Below are 23263 nucleotides of genomic sequence, written 5' to 3'. Positions count from 1 at the left end.
CGGACCAGAGAGAGGGCATCCTCGGTTGTGGCCCCCACCCTCTGGAATTCCCTCCCTTTTGGTCTTCGTCATGCCCCCTCCCTGATCAGTTTTCGCCGAGCCTTAAAGACCTGGCTATTCAGGCAGGCCTACGGGATCCTTGGGATGGATTAGTTTTATGATGTATAAATTGATGTTTTAGAATGACTGATGATTTGTCTTTTAATTGTACAGTGTATTTTAATCTGTTGTTGTAAGTCGCCTAGAGTGTCCGTTAACTCGGACAGATAGGCGACTAACAAATAAAATTTATTATTATTTATTATTAATGTGATGGATGTGCCAACTTCTATCTTCAACCACAAATCTACAAACACACCAGGTCCATCCTAATGAAGCTTGTGGGCCACTGGTGGTCCATGGACCACAGTTTGGGAACCCCTGGGTTAGTACAAAATGGTTACGGGCTTCCTTTTGGGGCATTGGCCACTGTGAGAACAGGACGCTAGACTAGATGGACCATTGGCCTTATGTAGCAGCCAGGCTCTTTCGTGTAGAAACAGAATTAAAGACAAAAAACAGCAACACTTAAAATAACCTGTAGCAGCAAGAAAAAATTTAGAACAACCCAAATGCCTTAACCATTTGAATACAGGCCAGAGGTGAGAGAGCTATCCAGGCCTCCGGCAGAGAAGGCTACTCCACAATGTTTCCACTGTCTCTGGGAAGACCCTGCCTATGTCTCAGGCCACATCCACACTATACAGTTAAAGCATTATGATACCACTTTGAACAGTTATGGCTTCTCCTCAGAGCATCCTGGGAACAGTAGCTTGTTAAGGGTCCTGAGAGTTATTAGGAGACACCCAATTCTCCTCACAGAGGTACAGTTCCCTGGGAAAAGGGATCAACTGTTAAACCACTCTTGGAGTGGGGGGAACCAACCTGTTTGTCCAAGCACTCTCTGATCCATTTGCTGTGGTTATTTTTTTAAAAAAATGACACTCTTACAAAAAAGAGAGGGCACATTTCTTTTACAACAAAATCTTCAAGAATCCTCTGTTTGCTCAGTTTAATCACAAACCCTGAACCATCACCTCTTCCTGAGACCGGCAGCTTGGCTCTCACCACAGCCAGACACAGTGCTCCAGAGTCACAAGGCCTTGCCCAGAAATAGGGATCACTCACCACAGCCAGACCTATCATTAGACAGAATGAGGCAGCTGCCTGAGGCGGGCAACACCAAGGATCAGGCAGTAGACACAGTTGTGGCCGCATCTGGACTATACATTTAAAGCACTATGATATCACTTGGAACAGTTGTGGCTTCTCCCATCAATGCTGGGAACTGTAGTTTGTGAAGGGCATTGAGAGCTGTTAGGAGAGCCCTATTCCCCCCTCACAGAGCTACAATTCCCTGAATGGTTTAGCAATCCATCCCTCTTCCCAGGGAACTATGGGAACTGCAGCTCTGCAACGGGAATAGGGGTCTCCTAACAACTCTCACCACCCTTGACAAACTACAGTTCCCTTGATTCTTTGGGGAAGCGATTATTGCTTGACGTGATATCACAGTGCTTTAAATGTATAGTGCAGATGTGGCCAAAGGCAGTGAACCTCTCTGTGAGCAGGGCCCCGTTACCCAGGTCTCCATGTGCGCCAAGACTCAGTTCTAGTATCTGTTCTCAGTTCTCCGGCACTTGGGTTATTCACACAGGAAGCTGCCTTTTTACACCGAGTCAGCCCCTTGGGCCATCTAGTGATTTAAATGTTTAGAGCAGATGGTGCCCGTGGGTGCTATGCAGGCTCCTCTGTGTCTCTCTGAGCTATCCTGCTGCCCTCAAGGGCAATGAAGAGCGCTATCTCATCTCTAGCGTTGAAATAAAATTCAACTTCTGTGCATGGAACTGGGTGAGGCCGAAGCATCATCTTGTTTTTTGCTCAGGCAGAAAAATATCTCAAGCCGACCCTGCTGCTCACCAAGGCATTCGCAAACAGGGTGCAACAGCCTCACTACTGCTTTGCCTCCTGCACTCCCACGCCCCTACACACAGGGAAGAGCCTTGTCAGCTGTGGCCCCCAAGCTCTGGAGTACCCTACCCCAAGAAGCCCACTCTGCTCCCTTCCTGATGGTGTTTTGGAGACTTCTGAAAACCATCTTGCTCTGGAGAACTTTCGGAGGGACTGAAGGGATAGCCTGAAACTGATTTGTTTTAACTTTTCCCTCGTTAATCCCTTTTAATTTCACCCCCCTAGATTTCTGAACTGTGTGTGTGCGCCTTCAAGTCGATTTTGACTTACGGCGACACTAGGAATCAGCAACCTCCAATAGCATCTGTCATGAATCACCCTGTTCAGATCTTGTAAGTTCAGGTCTGTCTTTATGGACTCAATCCATCTCTTGTTTGGCCTTCCTCTTTTTCTACTCCCTTCTGTTTTTCCAGCATTATTGTATTTTCTAGTGATTCATGTCTTCTTGTTATGTATCCATAACCTCAGTTTCATCATTTTAGCTTCTAATGATAGTTCTGGTTTAATTTGTTCTAACACTCATTTGTCTTTTTTGCAGTCCGTGGTATCCACAAAGCTCTCCTCCCACACCACATTTCAAATGAGTTAATTTTTCTCTTATCCACTTTTTTCACTGTCCAACTTTCACATCCATACACAGAGATCAGGAATACCATGGTCTGAATGATCCTGACTTTGGTGTTCAGTGATACATCTTTGCATTTGAGGACCTTTTCTAGTTCTCTCATAGCTGCCCTCCCCAGTCCTAGCTGCCTTCTGATTTCTTGACTACTGTCTCCATTTTGGTTAATGACTGTGCCGAGGTATTGATCATCCTTGACAAGTTCAATGTCCTCGTTGTCAACTTTAAAGTTACATAAATCTTCTGTTGTCATGCTTTAGTCTTCTTGACGTTCAGCTGTAGTCCTGCTTTTGAGCTTTCCTCTTTATCTTTCCACAACATTCTTTTCAAATCATTACTGGTTTCTGCTAAGAGTATGGTATCGTCTGCTTATCTTAAATTATTTATATTTCTCCCTCCAATTTTCACACCTCCATCTTGGTCCAATCCCACTTTCTGTATGACATGTTCTGCATATAGATTAAACAAATAGGGTGATAAAATACACCCATCTCAACCCTTTCCGATTGGGAACCAATTGGTTTCTCCATATTCTATCCTTACAGTAGCCTCTTATCCAGAGTACAGGTTGTTGTGTTTTTTACTGTGTATGTGTATGATTTTACTGTGAGCTTCCCTGAGTGCCTTATTGTAGGGTAGAAGAGCAGGATAGAAATATTTTAAATAAATTACAATAAATAAATCGATCTTTACATGGATTTTGCAAAGTCCTCAAGGCATCGATGGGGAACCCTGGGGCCCACCAGATGCTGTTGGACTACAACTCCCATCATCCTCTATCATTGGCCATGCTGGTTTTTTAGTAAAGGGAGGGAGGGACAGAGGAGCATAACATTATGCAAGGCAAGGAGAAGGCAGAGACAGAGAGGGGTTTTCCTCCTTCTTTCATAACACTAGAACCCATAGACAGCCAATGAATCTGAATGTTGAAAGATTCAGGAGAGACAAAAGGAAGGACTTCTTCACATATAGTTAAACTATGGAGATCGCTCCCACACGAGGCAGTGACAGCCAACAACCTGGAGGGCTTTAAAAGATAACTAGGCATATTCATGGAGGCTACGAATGGCAACTCCCTGATGGCTATGCTCTACCTGGTGGCAATGCCAGGGGCAGTATGCCTCTGAATGCCAGTGGATGGGAATGGCAGGTGGGGAGAGTTCCGCTGTGCTCAGGCCCTGGATTGGGGCTTCCAAGGGAGCATCTGGTTGGTCGCTGTGAGAACAGGATGCAGGACTAGATGAGCCTTTGGCCTGATCCACCTACAGGGTTCTTCTTAGATTGTGGATGGCGTTCCGGGAATTGGAGTTCAAATCCTTATTATGTATTGACTTATTAGTTACTTTCAAGAAAAAAGTCCGCAAGTGACTTACCAAAGGTTCAGCCAAGCACACAGCATAAGATGGGGAGCAATACATTAGAATACAACTGCAACAGAGCAGAACCAGCACTGTTACCGGTGCCACATAATACTTGTTCCGCCCTTGTAAGAAATCACTCTTGTAGCATGGAAGAACCTACAATTTGGAACTCCCTGCCTATGGACACCATGCAGTACTTTTGCTGTACACTTTTCGGCACCTACTTAAAACATTTTTGTTTAGGCAAGCCTATCCAGACACAAAGATCCTGATGTGTTTTAATATCTTTTTTTGTCTACTGTTTTTCATCATCTTTTAAAATGTTTGTAATTACTTAACTGATTTTAATGTTACTTTGTAAACCTTTTACAGGATTTTCACAATCAAGCAGTATATAAATTTTGTTACATTGGGAGGATCAGAGATTCCCCATGTCTGCCTTGAGGATTAAGTACACCAGAAGCATCTTGCTGTTGGATCAGGCCAGCAGCCCATCTAGTCCAGCATCCTGTTCTCATGGTGGCCAAGTGGATGTCCCAATGGGAAGCCCGCAAGCAGGACCAGAGTGCAACAGCGCTCTCCCCACTCAGCAACAGCAATAAGAGAGAAAAGTGTAAAAGACCCACATTCAAAGGCAGGATCTAAATCTTTTTGTACCTCATATGATTAGCCAAGCCATCTTGGACACTGGAGGGAGCCAGGTCGGAAAGAGAGTCTGAACTGATGGAGACTGGAGACAGGGACTCCTCTTTCTCCTCCGCCAGGTCGATTTTCACCAAGGAACTTGTCTCATCCTCGGAGTTATCCTCCGACACAGAGCCAATGATAAAGCGAGAATGCACATTCAGCTCCAGGGAGTTCTCTGCCGGCAAAGGGTCACCCATTGTGCCTCCGAAGTATGTTTGCACCGCTAGAGTGAAGAGAAAAAACAGCCTGAGCTTTTTGTAGATTTAGTTCTCAGCCGCAGCAGAGAAAACCTTAAAATATGTTGTACAGATTGCTTCTGACTGTTCATTATTAAAATGTTTTGGTTAAGAATAGCTCACAAAAGGCCACATATTAATCTAACAGCACAAAAAGCTGCATTCCTCCCCCACACCTGGTCCCCCAAAAACTTGAAATTCTGCAACCTGCTTGGATCCAGTAATTTCAATACGTCTACTGACAGTAAAACTCAGTTGCATTTTTAAAAGGTATCAAAAATATAAATCATCACATCACAAATCAAGGGCAATGAAGCAGTAATCCTTCTCCAGTCTAATTGTTCCATTTCTTTACGCAGGATTCCATTGAAGCAGCAGGGAGTTCCAGAGATACTGTCTCACTGGTCTCAGATATGCTCTTCCTGCACGGTCAGAGGCAGGATGCTTCTGAACTCCAGTTGCTGGAACCCACAAGAGGGGAGAGCACTCTTGCACTCAGGTCCTGCTTGCAGGCTTCCCACAAGCATCTGGTTGGCCACTGGGAGAACAGGATGCTGGACTAGATGGGCCACTGGCCTCATCCAGCAGGGCTCCCCTTATGTTCTTATCCATTCACTTTGAGGCCTATTTGCTGCCGGGCCAAGTTCAAGGTTCTAGTTCTGGTGTACAAAGCCCTAGACAGCTTGGGACCAGGATACCCGAAAGACCGTCTTACCCTTATATACCCAGCAGATCACTGCGCTCTGCAGGTGAGGGCCTCCTGCAGATACCATCTTATCAGGAGATTCATTCTGCACAACATAGGAAACGGACCTTTAGTGTGGCGGCACCTACCCTGTGGAATTCCCTCCCTTTGAATATTAGGCAGGCGCCATCTCTGCTATCTTTTCGGCGCCTTTTGAAGACTTTCCTCTTTCAACAAGCCTTTTAAGTTGAGACCTATCTCAGTCTGCGTCTGTGTTAGAATTGCTTTTAATATGTTTTCTTTAATATGTTTTTAACCCTTTTTTAAAAATATGTTTTCAAAGCTTTTTTTAAAATGTCTTTAACGTTGTTTTGTTTTAATGTATTTTAAGGTCTGTTTTTATGATGTTTTAAAGTGTTTTTAGCATTTCTGTTTGCCGCCCTGGGCTCCTGCTGGGAGAAAGGGCGGGATGTAAATAAAATAAATAAATAAAATAAATATGTTCCACAAGTCTGCATACCTTGCTGGTGTATCTAGGAATTCTACTCCTCTGTATATAAAGTCAAATATGTCACTGAACAGAATGCCGCTTATTAGCAAACCTCTGTGTAAACAAACCTTTGGGGTTAATTTTTTTGAAAAGGGATAAAGTTACACCGAATGCTGAAGATTAACTTTCCTATCTCTAGAAAACCTACTCACTGGCATCTTCCCTGGCCAAGATGAGATTTCCTCCCATCACGCGTTGCCCTTAGACATTGCCCAAACATTGCAGTGTGGCGTTCAGGGTGCCAACCAGCCAGTCAGGGTACTGAGACTGGAACCTTCTTCATGCAAAGCAGATGCTCTATTGGTGAGCTATAGCTCTCCCCTAAGACTTGTTGGAAGAAAAAGGTCTTCAACAGAAATCAAAAAGATAGTAAAGCCAGCACCTGTCCGACATGCAGAAGGACAAAGTTCCAAAGGGTAGGTGCTGCCCACTCTAAAGGGCTGATTCCTACACTGTATAGAATAGACCTCCTGATGGGATGGTACATAGAAAAGGCCCTCTCCTGTAGAGCACAGGACATATGAATTTTATTTGATATGAGTATTGGCTTATCTGTTCCTTTTGTGTATTATAACTGATTTTTTTCTATGCATTTGTAACCTGCTCTGGGGTCAAGAATGGCGAAGGACAGAATAAAAATCTAAATAAAGGCATGCACACACACTTCTACAATTAAAGACCCTTACTGTCTGTCTCAGCACATGCACAGAGTCAGTGGGTGGAACCAATGAGATGGGTGGAGCTTTCAGCCCTTGCTCAATACAAAAACATTACCACAAAAGCAACTACACAGGAATAGTACAAACTGTGGCACAGATTATGCAAAAAAAAAACCCCACACACAGTCTTGCAAACCGGCATAATTTACACAAGTTGCAGAATTCTTTTTATATAGACAAGTTGCATTACAGAACCTGGATGTCTGAACTTGGGGAAGGGCTTTGCACACAGGAGGTCCCAGGTTCAATCCCGGCATCTCCAGGTCAAGGCTGGGAGGGACTCCTGACTGAAGCCCTGGAGAACGTCTAGTGAAGTCAGTGTAGACAACACTGAGCTACAAGGGCCCGAAGATCTGACTCCATGTATGCTCCAATAAGGTCATAGGTACAGAATTTTGCTTGACTTGTTCTTTAAAGGCCCAACAAACAGTATCCTTAATTCAAGTAGCGGCAGGAAATATTAGGAGGAGCTGACCTCTTGCAATCCTTGTTATTTGGTTTGTTATCCACTGCCAGAAGGAACTGAAAAGGAAGAGAGACAGAATAGGAACATTAGAGGTGGGAGAAGTGAGACTGGACGAACGGGAATGGACAGTGGGATTGAGAAAAAGCAACTAAGAAAATTCATCTTATTGATTATGAACACACCCCAAAGCAGCTGGACTCACCATCACACACTGATGGATAAAGCCATGATGGAAATTTGGCATGACAAAGCCTGGTTTCCAGCCATATGAAAAGCTAACACAAAAACATTGATGATGTAGAGGGATAGCAAGAGAAGACATCTTTTATCCAGTCTGGATTGACTTTACTAAGTATACAAATGAGGCAACAGAAGCCCCAAATACATCAAGAAAGTATGCACATTTATGAGCTCTTAAGAGCTAGAAGACTTGACCTGGAAGATCAGTGGCCAGTATCTTGAGAACTCTCTGCTGCACACTACGGAATATGTGAAGAGAAACAGAATCATCTGACTAAACACTGACTTCTGTTTTAGATCTTTTTAATTTTTTACTTACCTTTGCTATTCCAGGGATTTCTCTCATTGCTATTTGTGATTTATAGCCTCGCCTTTTACCAGTGTGGTACAGTAGCTAGAGTGTCGGACTGGGACCTGGGGGACCAGGGTTCAAATCCCCACTCAGCCATGAAACTCACTGAGTGGCCTTGGGCCAGTCACTGACTCTCAGCCTAACCTGCCTCACAGGGTTGTTGTGAGGATAAAATGAGGAGATGCCATATATGCCACCTTGAGCTCCTGAACACCTGAAAAGTGTGGATGGAACTATATACATACATATAGCTGCTTCAAGATTCCTTCTGTGTGCTGTTCATGCACACGTGCTCCTGCACATCAGTAAAACACTACACAAAAAGAATACTGAAACAGCATAAGAAGAGCCTGCTGGATTAAGGCCTGACCCCCGTAGGAGCTTCAGGGTGAGGCTCGCACCTATGAACACAAGAAGAGCCTGGCTGCTGGATCAGGCCAGTGGCCCATCTAGTCCAGCATCCAGTTCTCACAGTGGCCAACCAGGTGCCCCAATGTGGAGAACCCCACAAGCAGTATGTAAGTGCAACGGCACTCTCCCCTCCATGTTGGCAGAGTATAGCCATCAGGGTTAGTAGCCACCAATATTAGTGGTTGGGATTTAAACTGATGCATGTATACTACAACTGGGATACAAACATAACAATACATTTTAAATTTGTTTAAAGCCTCACTCCTTATCTAGGTAAGACTGATTCCGTTTTCCCTCAGCATACAAACACAATCCACTGATGAGCCAAAAGCTTCAACAAGCAGCAACATGTCCCTCTTGTACAACCATGCCAACACAGGCTCTATTCTAAGCAGATTCCAACCTTAAGCCACCCACTTGCCAACCACTGCAAGGCACAACACACACCCAGCGGGGCCTCCTGATCAGTCTCTTGGTCACCCACGCAGCTTGACTACGGCACACCAGCCTTGCCCTAGGAAAGGCTCCTGTTCCAGGTCGTTCCCAGGACTCGCCCCTAGCAGGGATTCCACAGTCCTGTAATCACTTCAGGCAAGGGCAAATGGACTAGGACCGGTTTAGGGTGTCTAAATCACAGGTGGGAACGCCAGGCCTAGGGCCAAATACAGCCTTCCAGGGCTCTCTGCCTGGCCCTTGGAACTTTCCCCAGATCGTGCCCCTCACCACTCTTGCTTTGCACTTTCATTTGAGTGTTTTGCTGGAATGCGTCCTTGAACCCTGAAAATGCCTCCGAGTTGCCTGGATGGAGGGGAGAGAGGGGTGTACGAGTGTGGATAGAAATTAGCCTGCTGTATAAAAGTGTGAGTGTAGTGAGCCAGTGTGGTGTAGCGGTTAAGGTGCTGGACTACGACCCGGGAGACCAGGGTTCGAATCCCCACACAGCCGTGAAGCTCACTGGGTGACCTTGGCCAGTCACTGCCTCTCAGCCTCAGAGGAAGGCAATGGGAAACCCCCTCTGAATACCGCTTACCACGAAAACCCTATTCACAGGGTCGCCATACTTTGGGATCAACTTGAAGGCAGTCCATTTCATTTTCATAAAAGTTAAAAAAAACCCACTCGGCGTTCTGCCCTCTTTGCCTACCCTGGAGTCCATGGGAACATAGAGTGCAATGTCAGGCACAGAATGCAACTGCCTAAGAATCTCAAACTTAAAACAAAAATTACAAGCAAGCTTCTAGTCCTCATGGCTGCAAAGATGTGCTCGACAGCATACGAGCAATGTCAGGAAAGAGAACCTAGAGAGCCAAGAAGAGTTAGAGCAGTTGGCAAATGGAGCTCCAAATTGCCCGGGCAGAGTTATTTTACATCAAGCTTCTTTGGCCATCTTGTCCAGAGTTTTTTTTCCACGGTTTTAGGAACACAGAAAGCTGCCATATAGCAAGTATGACCACTGATCCATCTGGCTCAGCATTGCCTTACACTGATTGGAAGCAGCTCTTCAGAATTTCAGTCTCTCCCAGCTCTAACTGGAGATGCTGGGGATGGAACCTGGGACCTTTTCCTAACAACATCCAGCACGCTTCACAAACTACAGTTCCCAGGATTCTTTGGAGGAAGCCAGGTCTGTTTCAGGTGTTATAAGAGTGCTTTAAATGCATGGTGTAGATGTGGCTATAGATATGCAGGGTGGGGGGCAGCTCTGGTCTCTGCAAGCAGGTGTGGTCCCCAAGAGAAACAGCTCCTGCCTGAGCCCCTGGCCACAACAATGCTTCGAGATTATTTTATCAGCATGGCGACAGCTCACCTATATGGGTTGTCTTTCAACACTGGGCCAAATGCAACCATAATCTGCACAAAACATGCTACGGCCAATGTAAATCAGTTGTCCTACTATTTTGCAGTTGCTGTTTTTTAAAAATCAAGTGACTAAAATATAAAGGAGCATGTCCAACCTGCTCAACCCCACCTGCCTAATACAGGATTGCACAGCCTACTGGGAGTTACAACAGAATGTGGCATAGTCAATATCGCATCACCCATTTTATTGACTTTTAAGATCTAGCTCCCCTCCCCACACCCACTGAAGTACTTTTAATCTTTTCCCTCCCTTCCCTTGGCTCATAGCAAATCACTCATCACAGAGCCATGTGAGTGCAGCTCCCATGAAGTCCATGAGATCAGAGCTGGCACCAGAACTAGGCATCTTCAGGCAGATGCCGAGGCCCTCAGACCCCCCCCCCCTTTGTAGCATTTGAATGAGTTCTGGGACATTGCAGGGAAAGTATATATTGTCTTTGCTACCAGATAAACCTACCAGGGCTTGTGGAAGGGGGCAGGGGCTAGCCAGCATTATGTCAGAAACCTCCTCAAAACCAGCAGCCAGCCTCCACCTCATATACATCCCAACAGGTTTTGATGTTGGGATAACTGCCACTAGGAAAGACTTGCCATTTAAAAAAAACAACACTTTTTGGGAAGAATGAGAAGGAGGGGGAAACCACAGACTGCAGTTTTTTTAATCAGGGGTGGGGAACCTCGCAACCTTCCAAACCTTTGTCTGGCCCTTGGGACTCTCCCCAGGACTTACCCCAGAGGCAGCCAACGCAGTGCCCTCTAGATGCTGCTAAACAGCAGCTCTCATCAGCCCCACCCAGCATGGCCAAGGACAATGGGGGTTGTAACCCAGGAACATCTGGAGGGCACCACATTGACTACCCTCTTCCCCATGTTCTGCCCCACTGTGCCTGCTTCACACCCTCCTCAAATGTTTTGGCCTGGCTGGAATGTGCCCCTGAACTCTGATCATGCCTCTTGGTTGCCTGGACAGAGGATAGGGAAGGGGGGTGAGTGTATGTAGAGGCTAGCCTACCGTAAAAAGCAACTTTTGCCTTCAGCCCCACCAACCACTGGCATGTGGCCCCCAGAACATTGCCCAGAAGGGAATGTGGCCCTCAGGGTGAAATGAGGGAAGATGCCGCTTCTCATGCGATACTTGCCATGAAAAACCCACATGCAAAATCAAGTAACTTTTCTTCTTCAGAAGGATTTGAGAGAGAAGAAACTTCAGTTCAGCTAAAACACATACAGTATGATTACCCAGCTAAGCTAAGGTATCTTCAAGTTGGATGAGAGATCAAGCTGGAATTCAGAAGGCAACGGGGTGCTTAAATCAGGGATGTGGGTCCATCAGATGTTGCTGGACTCCATTTCCCATCAGCACCCGCTAGCATGGCCAATGGTCAGGGATGAAGAGAGGTAAGAGTCTGACACCTTCTGGACAGTTTGGAATACAATTCCCATCAGCCCCAACCAGCTCGGCTGTGGAGGGCAGCAGACTAAGGAAGGCTGTTGCAGTCCAACATCATCTGAAGGGTCACACCTTTCCCACTCCAGCCTTAAATTCCCCTTGGCAAGGCAGTCCCAGCCTGTCCGTCAATCAGGGATCCAAGGCTGGTGTGCTCATGTGAAGTCTTGCATCACAATCCAGAAAGCATGTGCAATGCACACCTTGCAAATGATTATTCCAATGACAGTCAAAGTAGGTAAGAACATCCCTTTGCAAAGCTGTGTAGTGACAAAATCCCACGGTGCGTGTGCCTGATTCAATGCATAAATATATAGGGTGTAGTTGAAGACACACTGTTTAACAGTGCAGCACAAAAGGCGTTAACCTTAGGCACGGAAGAATCAGGTCTTAATCCCTTGCCCGTTGCAAAGCTTGGAGTTACACTTGGAGCAGGAAGGAGGAGGCCAAAGGGGATCCAAGGTTTTTAGGGCATCGGGTAAAACATTTATTTATTTATTAAATTTGTTAAGTCGCTTTTCTACACAAATATGTGCATTCAAAGCAACTTACAATTAATACAAATTAAAAGTAAAATATTAATATATAATAATAATAATAATAATAAAATTTAATTTTTGTGTCGCCTATCTGGCCGAAGTCACTCTAGGCGACATACAAACTAAAATTCAGTAAAATACAATACAATGCAGATAAAATACAATGAAGTCATTAATCACAGCAGCATGAGATCAGTTAGGGCAATCAATAGATAATAAGTATCCCAAAAAAGTTAGCCCTCCCCGGAAATCCTAAAGGCCTGTCCAAAGAGCCAAGTTTTTAAGGCCCGGCGGAATGTATCCAGGGAAGGGGCATGGCGAAGATTGAATGGGAGGGAGTTCCAGAGAGTGGGGGCCACCACTGAAAATGCCCTCTCTCTAGTCCCTACCAACCTAGCTGTTTTCGTTGGTGGGACTGAGAGAAGGCCCTGTGTGGCTGATCTAGTTGGGCGGCTTAATTTGTGGTACTGGAGGCGCTCCTTCAGGTAAACTGGGCCGAGACCGTATAGGGATTTAAAGGTTAATACCAACACCTTGAATTGGGCCCGGAAAACAACTGGAAGCCAATGTAGGTGAAATAATACTGGCGTGATGTGATCACGGCGGTGACTGTTTGTAAGCAACCGAGCCGCCGCATTCTGCACCAGTTGTAGTTTCCGGACCGTTTTCAAGGGTAACCCCACGTAGAGCGCATTGCAGTAGTCTAATCGAGAGGTGACCAGGGCGTGTACCACCAGTGGGAGCTGATGAATAGGGAGGTAGGGTTGCAGCCTCCGTATGAGATGTAATTGGTACCAAGCTGCCCAGCACACTGCCGAAATCTGAGCCTCAATGGACAGCCTGGAATCAAGAACCACCCCGAGGCTGCGGACCTGATCTTTCAGGGGTAAACTTACCCCATTAAACTGTAGGTCAACAGCACCCAACCTCCCCCTGTCACCCACAAGTAGCACCTCGGTCTTATCAGGATTAAGCTTCAGTCTGTTCCTTCCCATCCACCCACTCACATCCAGGCACTTGGACAAGGTCTCCACAGCCATCTCTGGTGAAGATTTAAAGGAGAGATAGAGCTGCGTGTCATCAGCATATTGGTGACATCGCAGCCCAAAACTCCTGATGATAGCTCCCAGCGGTTTTACATAGATGTTAAATAGCATGGGAGAGAGGATAGAGCCCTGTGGCACTCCACATGTGAGGGGCCAAGGGTCTGAAACCTCATCCCCCAATGCTACCTGTTGATGCCTGTCAGAGAGAAAGGAACGGAACCACTGCAAAACAGTGCCTCCTATTCCCAATCCTTCCAGGCGATCTAACAAGATACCGTGGTCGACGGTATCAAAAGCCGCCGAGAGATCCAGGAGGACAAGAAAGGTGGATTCTCCCCTATCTAATGCCCTCCTCATATCATCCACCAGAGCGACCAAGGCTGTTTCAGTACCATGTCCAGTCCTGAAACCCGATTGGTATGGATCCAAATAATCCGTTTCATCCAAGTGTGCTGACAACTGGTTGGCCACCACTCGCTCAATGATCTTCCCCAAAAATGGCAAATTTGAAACGGGGCAAAAGTTGTTCAAGACTTGGGGATCCAAGGAGGCCTTTTTCAAAATAGGTTTTATAATTGCCTCCTTGAGGGCTGGTGGCAATGCACCCTCCTTCAAGGATGCATTTACCACCACCCTGATCCCTTCGCCTAATTTCTCCCTACATTTCATAAGAAACCATGATGGGCAAGGATCAATCAGACAGGTGGTAGGCTTTACCGTTGAAAGCACCTTGTCCACATCCTCAGAAGGAAGAGGCTGGAACCGATCCCACTGAACCGGACTGCAACTGGTCAACTCTGGATCCTCCACTGCATACACAGCATACGGAATCGAGTTCTTCAGGTGTTCGACTTTATCAGCAAAGTGCTTTGCCAATTTGTCAAAGGAAGCCTTAGAGTGTTCCAAGGGTTCCTGAGCAGCTGGACCGACCAGGCTTCGGACCACTTGGAACAGCTTCCTGGGACAGCACTCTGCGGATGCAATAGAGGCAGCAAAGAAATCCTTCTTTGTTGCCCTTATTGCCACCTGGTAGGCAGCTATTGCTGCTCTAACCTGTGTCCGAGCATCTTCAGAACGGGATTTCCACCACCGGCGCTCTAGTCGTCTCACCTCCTGCCTCAGACTACGCAACCGGGGTGTATACCACGGTGCTGTCTGAGTTCTATTCAGGGGGAGAGGACATTTCGGAGCCACCTGGTCTAATGCCCTGGTGATTCCCTCATTCCACTCCATCACCAGGGTTTCGACTGGGCGACCTTCAGCAGGTTCCAATTCCCCTAGCGCAGTCAGGAATCCCTCTGGATCCATCAGGCGCCTGGGGCGGACCATTCTAATAGGTCCTTTACCCCTGCGGAGGGAGTGTGGCATCGAGACGTCAAAATTCACCAGATAGTGATCTGACCATGACACGGGGGTAAAAGAAATAGCCCCCAACTTCAGAACACTTCCTACCACTCCCAGGACAAGTACAAGGTCGAGAGCATGACCGGCTACATGGGTGGGCTCAGTGTTATTAAGGTACAGTTCCCAGGAAGCCATGGTTTCCAGGAAATCCTGAGGGGCTCCAATGAGAGTGGCCTCAGCGTGCACGTTGAAATCCCCCAGTACTAAAAGCTCTGGGGTCAATGCTCGTACATCCGAGACCACCTCGAGCACCTCGGTCAGGGAATCTGCCGTGCAGCGGGGCGGGCGGTACACGAGCAAGATCCCCAAACTGCCCTTCGGGCCCAACCTCCAGTACATGCAATCAACAACCTTGGTCCTTGGGAGTGGAGGCCTGGTGAAAATCAAGGACTCCCGGTAGATGACTGCCACTCCCCCTCCCCGCTTACCTACCCTCGGTTGCCGTGCATAATAGAAACCTGGTGGACACATGGCCTTAAGGATGGGAGCTGAGGCCTCGTCCAGCCAGGTCTCCGTGATACACACCAGGTCTGCGCACTCATCCAATATCATGTCATGGATGATAGATGTTTTTTGTGTCACAGACCTGGCATTACACATCAGCAATTGAAGGTCGGTAGGAATCCTGCTTCCCCCAGTTAACTTCTGGTTTTGGGCAGACCTGGAACATGGGATAGGTATTATGCATCTATCCCGTGTTCCTCTAAATTGACATGGTCTGCCCCTAGCATCAATCCAGCACCTGCCACCCAAACTTGGTATAGCTTGGCCCCCCTCCTTCTCTGTTCCATCCCTCCTTGGTTTACACATGCCCCTATCCCTATTTGCCTGCTGGACAGGCCTATCTTAAACAATAAAACAAATAAAAATAAAAACCCACCCCTTACACCCCGGGGGCTGCCAGTCACTTCTTGAAAACAATATACAACCAACATACATACAACAACATATATATAGAACAAACATACAACACATAACATACGACATACAACATACAATACACAACTTACACCCTACATACAACATACACTTAATTGTAATCACACCATACAATTCAACCTGCTAAGCCAACATCGTCCAGCACTATGTAAGTAGATGAAACCTTCCTTCTTCTCACCAAACGCCGCCAGGCAGATGATAATGATGGTAAGGGCAAAAGCCCCAGTTTGAAGCGTAAATTGCGGCGGCGGCCCCGGCCGCATCCCACAACCACAGGTCAGGCACAGAGCAGGGACAGCCACAGTGGGCACAGCCGCGGCAACGGAGAGAGAAGCAGGCCGCCCAGTGGCCAGCCACACCCCCCGCAATCAGCCGCAGCAACAACAAGAGCCCCCAACGCGTCCCGGCCAGACCAGCCGCAGCAGGGGAAGGAAAGCCCGCAGAAACAGCAACGCAGAGCACAATGAGGGCAACAGCAGAAGCGGCGACGACAACAACGAAGGACCCGGCCCAGCAGCGACAGGGACGACCAGAGATGACGCCAGCGCGCGACCGCAGACAGGACCTCCCGACAAGCCCGGACCCACACACGCCGCGGCAGAAGACCCGGCCGCCCCAGAAACAAGCGGCATATAAAAAAAAAGATTACAATAAGAAACAGTATAGAAGCAACCCGTAGGAAGGCTACATGACAGAAGCACTCCAAAAGACTTCCAAAGTTAAGAAGAAGAGGAGAAGAGAGAAGGAGAAGATAGATGTTTTTGCCTGGTGCCTAAAGATGAATAATGATGGCGGCAGGTGTACCTACCTGGGAAGAGTGTTCCACATTTCAGAAAGACCCCAACTAAGATTGCCTCTCTTCCCCACCCCCACCTGTCACATAGGAAACTGCCTTTCACCAAGTCAGGCCATTGGTCAATCTAGCTCCGTCTACACTGACTGGCAGCAACTCTCCAGAGTTCTGGACTGGGACCCATGCCTCTCAGGGATTGCAGGTGCCAGGGATCTAACTTGGTATCTTCTGCCTGCAAAGCAGATGCTCTATCACTGAGCTACAGCCCTTTCCCATCAGTCTTTTCACAGCTGGCAAGCATTCAACAGGTGATGCCATGACTGTTGTTACATTATACCAGGCAGTTGCAGTAAACAGCAAGCCTTGAGTGCCCTACATAACCCTGTCTAGTACAACCGCTCTAATCTCCGTCAAGGAACTTAAGGACTCAGAGGGAGGTGGAGAAATAGGAATGTTATGCCCAATGGGGATCCCAACAGTCACAGGCATGGTGGCCTGGATGAGATCCCCATTGCATTAAAAAAAATGCACCACGTTTGAAAGAAATACGTTACAACACTACAGAGATGCAGGGTGGACATTTCTCCACTGCAAAAAATTTTCAGTTTCATAACTTCCTTAATAACAACAGGAGCGCAGGAAGCCTTAGGTCCATCTAGCTCAGTATTGTCTGCACTGACTGGCAGTGGCTCCCCAGGGTTTCAAACAAGGAGTCTTTCCGAATCCTACCTGGATATGCCAGGGATTCAGCCTGGGACCTTCTGCCTGCAAAGCTGGCACTCTGCCACTAAGCTATGGACCTTCCCCTGATGAACCAATGCCAACTGGACATACAGTACTGAGCAAGCTTGGCGGTTTCCAAGCATTTGTTACTTAATACAAGCAAAACAAATATGCTACATTAGATCGCCCTCTGAAATGGAAATGGACTGCCTGCAAGTCGATCCCGACTTATGGCAGCCCTATGAATAGGGTTTTCATGGTGAGCAGTAGTCAGAGGGGCTTTACCATTGCCTTCCTCTGAGGCTGAGAGGCAGTGACTGGCCCAAGGTCACCCAGTGAGCTTCGTGGCTCTGTGGGGAGTCGAACCCTGGTCTCCCAGGTCACAGTCCAACACTCTAACCACTACACCACACTGGCTCTCACAGATCACCCTCTAGGACATCAGGAAAAAAAATGGTAGGATGCAAAACTGAAATTTTCAAATGCAAACTAAGCAATGCAAATTAGCAGAGGAAAAATTTCTGGAAAACTATCAGTGCAATACTAACAATCCAGCATATATGTTATTTATAAAAAACCATCAGTGTGCAGGGTCCTTTATAGAGGACAAGTCCCAAGGATCTTACCATTTAAACTCCGAGTTCCTAGCAGTAAAAAAGAAAAGTACAGTATGCACTCTAAACAATGCTCCTGGACCATGTGTTGAACTGCTGCCTTTCACATAGCTCTCAAAGGCGCAGAAACCCAAAGACAACAACAACAAGAGTGGGAAGGGCTCAACATCTCAGTGATTAGAGCAACTACTTTGCATACAGAAGGTCCCAGGCTCAATCCCTGGTGTCTCCAGGTAGCACTGGGAAGAGACCACTGCCTGAAAATGCTGGAGAGCTGCCCCTAGCCAGTGTGGACAATACTGAGCTCAATGGACCAGTGATCTGACTGAGTATAAGGCGGCTTCCTGTGTTCCTATAAGGAGGAGGAAGTGGTATCCTTCAAGCCCAGAACTAATCACTATACAAAGGGAACAATTTTAATAATTTAATAAGCAATTTATTATTATTGATGATAATAATAATAGTCATACAAGCATATGGAGCTGCCTTATGTTTGTCTGTCTGCTCTGATGGGCTTCTTCAGGGCCTCAAGCCTAGGTCTTTCCTATTACTTGACCCTCTTAAGCAGAGAAGCTGGGGATGGAACTCCCCTGTACGCAGAAACAGTGCTCCGCCCCTGAGCTATGTGGCCTTCTCCCCAACACATGTCCAAATGAACATATGAGGCTGCCTTGTACCAAGCCAGGCCAGAGGTCTATATACTCCGGGTGTGGGGAAACCTTCTAACATGGCAGAACGACACCTCCCATCGTCCCTGGTCATTGGCCATGCCGGCTGGGCCTGATGGGGGCTGTCGTTCAGGGACACCGGAAGGGCCAAAGGTCCCCCATACACCTGACAGACTCCAACAGCATGACTCTCTAGGGCAGCCTTCACCAACCAGTGCCCTCCCGATCACTGATGCTTGCTGGGGCTGATAGGAGTTGTAGTCCCAAACATCTGACAAGGGCACAGATGGGGAAGCTGTGGCCCTCCAGATGTTACAAAGTAAGCTTCCTTATACTGAATCAGGTGCACTGGTCAATCTAGCTCAATACTGTCTTCACTTACTGTCAGCGGCTCCCCAGGTTTCAGGCAGGAGCCTCTCCCACCCCTACCTAGAGATGCTGAGGATCGAACTTGGGACCTTCTTCATGCAAAGCAGGTGCTCTGCCACCAAACTATGTTGTTGGACTCCAACTCCCATCAGCCACAACCAGTATGGCCAACAGCCAAGGACGATGGGAGCTGTAGTCCAATGACATCTGAAGGATCACAGGCTTCCCACATCTGCCCTAGGGTCTCAAATGTGGGTGGGCGGGAAGGGGGGGTCCTTCCAATTGCTGCTTCCCAAGATCCTAGGAATGCCAGGAACTGAGGGCTGTATCCAATGCTAGTTCTACTCCAAGTAGCCCCACTGAAGTTAATAGGTATGATTCACTTAGCTTTATTACTTTTAATGGGTCTGCTCTGAATATAACTTAGTTGCATTGCACAGAGAAAACATGTGCACTACCACTAATCTATGCCCCCTTCCCGTTAGCAATCAGCTCCAAGGTCCTAAAGTCTCTGAAGAATGGCTCCATTCTTTCGGACCAGCAAGAGGTAATCCAGAGAGGTAGCCATGTTAAGTCATTAAACATGTCACAAAGCCCTTGCTGTTGTTCTTGCTGTAGGAGACTATAACGATTTATTGCAGCATAAATGTTCAAGCCCCCGAGCCAGCTCCAGCTATATAAAGCATTATCCTCTGCAGGCAGATTAAAAGCAAAATATAATAATCCTATACATGTTTACTCAGATATTAAGTCCCACTATGTTCACTGCGGCCTATTCACCATTAAGCGTGTTTAGGATCACAGTCTATGTGTAAATACACATACATAAGTATAGAGAGGAAGAAATACTGTCATCAGCGGGACCAAAAGACCATGAAACACAAGTAGAGTCAACAACAATCCTAATGCAAGACTCAAGAGTATTTGGTAATTCACTGCAGCCCCCACCACACCTCACACTACTTCAGTTATCAAAAGCTATCAAATGTTGTACTGAATAGCCATAAGTGGGAAATACAACAAAATGTTGCAGATTATGGAGTGCTCCTACTTACAGTTCCATCTAGCCAGCCAGGCCCTCTTCTGTGATACTCCATTCCATTCTCTCCCCACCACCACTGTCTCCCATTCCCCTCTCAACAACCAGTCAGCATTCCATGCTCAATCCTTATTGGGCTGATCCCCCTCCCTTACAGGCTTTTTTCCCTAAAGGCTTTTTGCACTCTTGCAACTGCTGATGTTCCCCCAAGCCGGCCCAAGGCTCCCTCTTGCCTGTGAATGCTGACACTTGGAGAATGAGCTCACCATTGCTCTTCAGTCACTTCAAAACTCAGGAAAAGGCCACTCACATGAAAGACACCTTGTACCCTTCTCTCTGGGCATATGCAGACCACCACCACATGAACACTGTTACACATGGTAAAGAAATGTGTCTTCAGCGAAAGCTATACAATGAAAGTAGCAGGCCTCCTTCTGTGGGGAGGGAATTCCACAGCTTAGGTGCTGCCACAGAGAAGGCCACCACTACCAGCAGCACTCCCAAACTACTGAAACTGGCAGAAGTACTAGGAGGGCCTCCTCTGCTGATCTTAACACTTAAAAAGGTTGGTAGCGTAGGGAAGGAGGAGGTCTTACAGATATCCGAACATGAATTTCCAGCTGCTGTTCATCCAAATGCAAAGTGTACATTGTTTTTAGTGTTTTTGTATGTTGATTTGAGTTTCACTTTTCTGGAGAAAAGCGACTAATATCTCCAATAAATAAATACAGCAGAATGAAGGAAGTGGCAAGGAGGGGGGAATCATGGCCACCATAACAAATTATATATCCCCACTTCCCCTTTGCAAAATAGTTTTTATAACTGGTTTTGTTTAAACAGCATGTCACCCAGGGAATCCTGGGTGCTCAGAAATACAAACAAATTTCCCCCCAGGAATACCTTCTGATGTGAATGGGCATATTGAGAAGATAGCTGGAAGGGGTAGACCAAATCCCTCTCTTTCACCAACACTAACAGAATGTAGTCACCAACTTGGATGGCTTTAAAAGAGGTTTAGACAAATTTATGGAGGAAAAGGCTATCAAAGGCTACTAGCCACAATGGCAATGTTCCATCTCCACTGTCAGAGGTAATATGCCTCTGAATACCATTGTTGGGAATCACAGATGAAGAGAGGGCTCTTGCACTCAGGTCCTGCTTGTGGGCTTCCCAGAGACATCTGGCTGGCCACGGAGAAAACAGGATGCTGGACTAGATGATCCAGCAGGGCTCTTCTGATGTTCTTAATGCTGCACCTGATGAATTCTCTCTTCTCGTTCCCTACATCCCCACCACCTCCTCCTCCTTGCTTCATAATGGGGGTGGGGTGTCTAAGTGGGAGTTCCATTTAGGTTCCTCAACTGAACCTTACTGGCTCATCCTTCCAACTGGCCAGCCCTCCAGCATGCAATTGGAAGAGCATCTCTGAACAGCATGCAAGAGCTTTGCCCTCATCAACACAGCTACCCTGCAGATGTGCAATTGGAAGAGAAAAGGATGCCTACTCAGACAAGTAACACATCCTAGCAGGTCTGAACCCCCAGCACCTTTTTTTTTTTAGTACAGATTGAGGAATAGTCTCAGCACCACCTACAGAAGCAAGGAAAATTCTCCTTACTTGATGCATGCTAGTCTTTTTGCTTACAAGAGGAATGGGGAACATCTGTGAGTTGAGTGGGAAAGCATCTGCCTTGCATGCAGAAGGCCACAGGTCCAATCCCAAGCATCTCCAGGTAGGGTCAGGAATGCCCCCCATCTGAAACCCTGGAGAGCCTCTGCCAGTCAGTGTAGGCCAGGGCATCCAAACTGTGGTCCATGGACCACTACTGGTCCACAGGCTCCATCCTGGTGTCCCACAGAGTGCCTGTATTAAATATTCATATTGATTTTAATTGTATTCTTATTGTCCCTCCGATTTCTTACATTGCATTTTATTGTATTACAGTCTGACTTCTGCGGAATGCAGATTGTGGTACAGCAAAAGAAACAGAAAAGCAGTAAAATGCAATTAAAAATACAGTATCTAGCACAGTGCATTACAGTTACTACAACAGGCAGAAAAATCATCCGGTGGTCTGCCAAACCCCTCAGCAATTTTCAGGTGGTCCATAGAGGGGGAGAAAGCTTTGGAATCCCTGGTGTAGACTATACTGAGCCCGATAGACCAATGGTCCCATTCAGTATAAGGCAGCTTCTTATGTTCCTGTCTGTGGCCCTCTGGATGATGCAGCACTACAACTCCCATCATCCCTGACCACCAGCCATGCTGCTCGGAGCTGCAGTCTAGCAACATCCAGAGCAGAAAAAGTTCCTCATCCCTGGCTTGCAAGAAATGGGAGACTTATAACTTACAAGAAATACACTGTGTTACCATCAGAGTGCTCCTCCTCCTCACCCTAGCGATTTCTTGCTGGGCTTGAAAACAAACCTCATGGGGATCCATTCCTCAAGGGGAGCAGTCTCCCCCCCCCCACTTCCACCTGATCTTCAGGAATAGCTTATTCCTGTGAATTTTTCTTAAAGCTTTAAAGTTTTGGCGCCAGAGACAACTCAGCCAAACTGGTGTGTGTTTAAAACGGCATTTTCCTCACCTCTCCATTCATTAAAGAGCCCTTCCAGAACTAGAGCCAAAACACCCATCCATATGGGATACACATGCAACATCGACCCATTTGCTTGTGCACATTCAAGGATCCTAAGCCTTGGAAACTAGAGCAGCAGGACTGCAAACAAGGGGGGGAGGGGGAAGAGGGGTAATGATGATGATTTTGGATATGGGAGAAGAGAGGAAGAAATGAAAACAGATCAGGGCCTGACACACACGTCCTCTCCCAGAACCCCATCCTTCCACGCTGCCCAGGTGGCGCCCACCTCAAAGTGCTCTCTGCGGAGAAAGCGGAGATGCTCCTCAAGCCTCCAGGCCCGGTGCAGCAGACTGGCGGCGGCGCTATGGGAGAGATGGCCGGCAAGCGCTCTCCCATCCAGGACGAGAGTCTGCGTAGTGCCTGCGCGTGTATGTAACGCACCAGCCTAAAGCTCCTCCTTCCTTCCACTCAGTGCCTAAGTCCCTCCATCTCGTGGCAAAAAAAAAAATTAAAACGCCTTCCCCCCCCCTCCTGCTGCTAATACTGCAGGCAACATCACACGCTGGAGTGGTGTGATGGGAAGCAGGCTATTCCAGATCAATCACCTTTGACCTCACTCAATCTAGCACCACTTTCTTCTTTTTTTTCCCACCCACTTCCCAGCCTCGCTGCTCCCTTGCTGCTGAAAACGCTCTCCGCTCATTGGCCGCCGGCACTCACACCAACGCGTGGGGTGTCACCAATCAGAGAGGAGCAGGGAGGAGTGACCAATGAGGAGATGGCTGTGGCCTGAGCGTCTCAGGGCGCCCTCTGGTTGGCTCCCGGGAGGCTCACGGAGGAACTGGGCGGTTTGCAATTTCCGTGCAGCACTTCCACCACCACCGCTATCGGGTTACAC

At 47.3% G+C, this 23263-nt stretch overlaps 1 protein-coding gene across 7 annotated transcripts in view; it reads right to left on the bottom strand.

Annotated features, from left to right (window-relative positions):
* The window catches only part of ACACA (acetyl-CoA carboxylase alpha), a 239190-nt gene extending 216131 nt beyond the window's left edge, over positions 1-23059 (bottom strand). For 2 of the 7 annotated variants that reach the window (XM_061604839.1, XM_061604842.1), the window contains exons 1-3: positions 22652-23058; positions 7346-7392; positions 4651-4903 (exon numbers count right to left, since the gene is read on the bottom strand). In XM_061604839.1, the coding sequence (XP_061460823.1) occupies positions 4651-4903; positions 7346-7392; positions 22652-22761 (410 nt within the window). In that variant the 5' untranslated portion in view covers positions 22762-23058. Of the gene's footprint in view, positions 1-4650; positions 4904-7345; positions 7393-22651 lie in introns of all 7 variants that reach the window. The other 5 variants (XM_061604840.1, XM_061604843.1, XM_061604841.1 and 2 more) reach the window with 4 other exon arrangements.
* Positions 23060-23263: the final 204 nt, after the last annotated feature.

This window comes from Rhineura floridana, chromosome 21, assembly GCF_030035675.1.
Source record: "Rhineura floridana isolate rRhiFlo1 chromosome 21, rRhiFlo1.hap2, whole genome shotgun sequence".
Lineage (NCBI taxonomy): Eukaryota > Metazoa > Chordata > Lepidosauria > Squamata > Rhineuridae > Rhineura > Rhineura floridana.
Note: the sequence above shows the minus strand (reverse complement) of the source record. Positions and strands in the feature narration are given on the sequence as shown.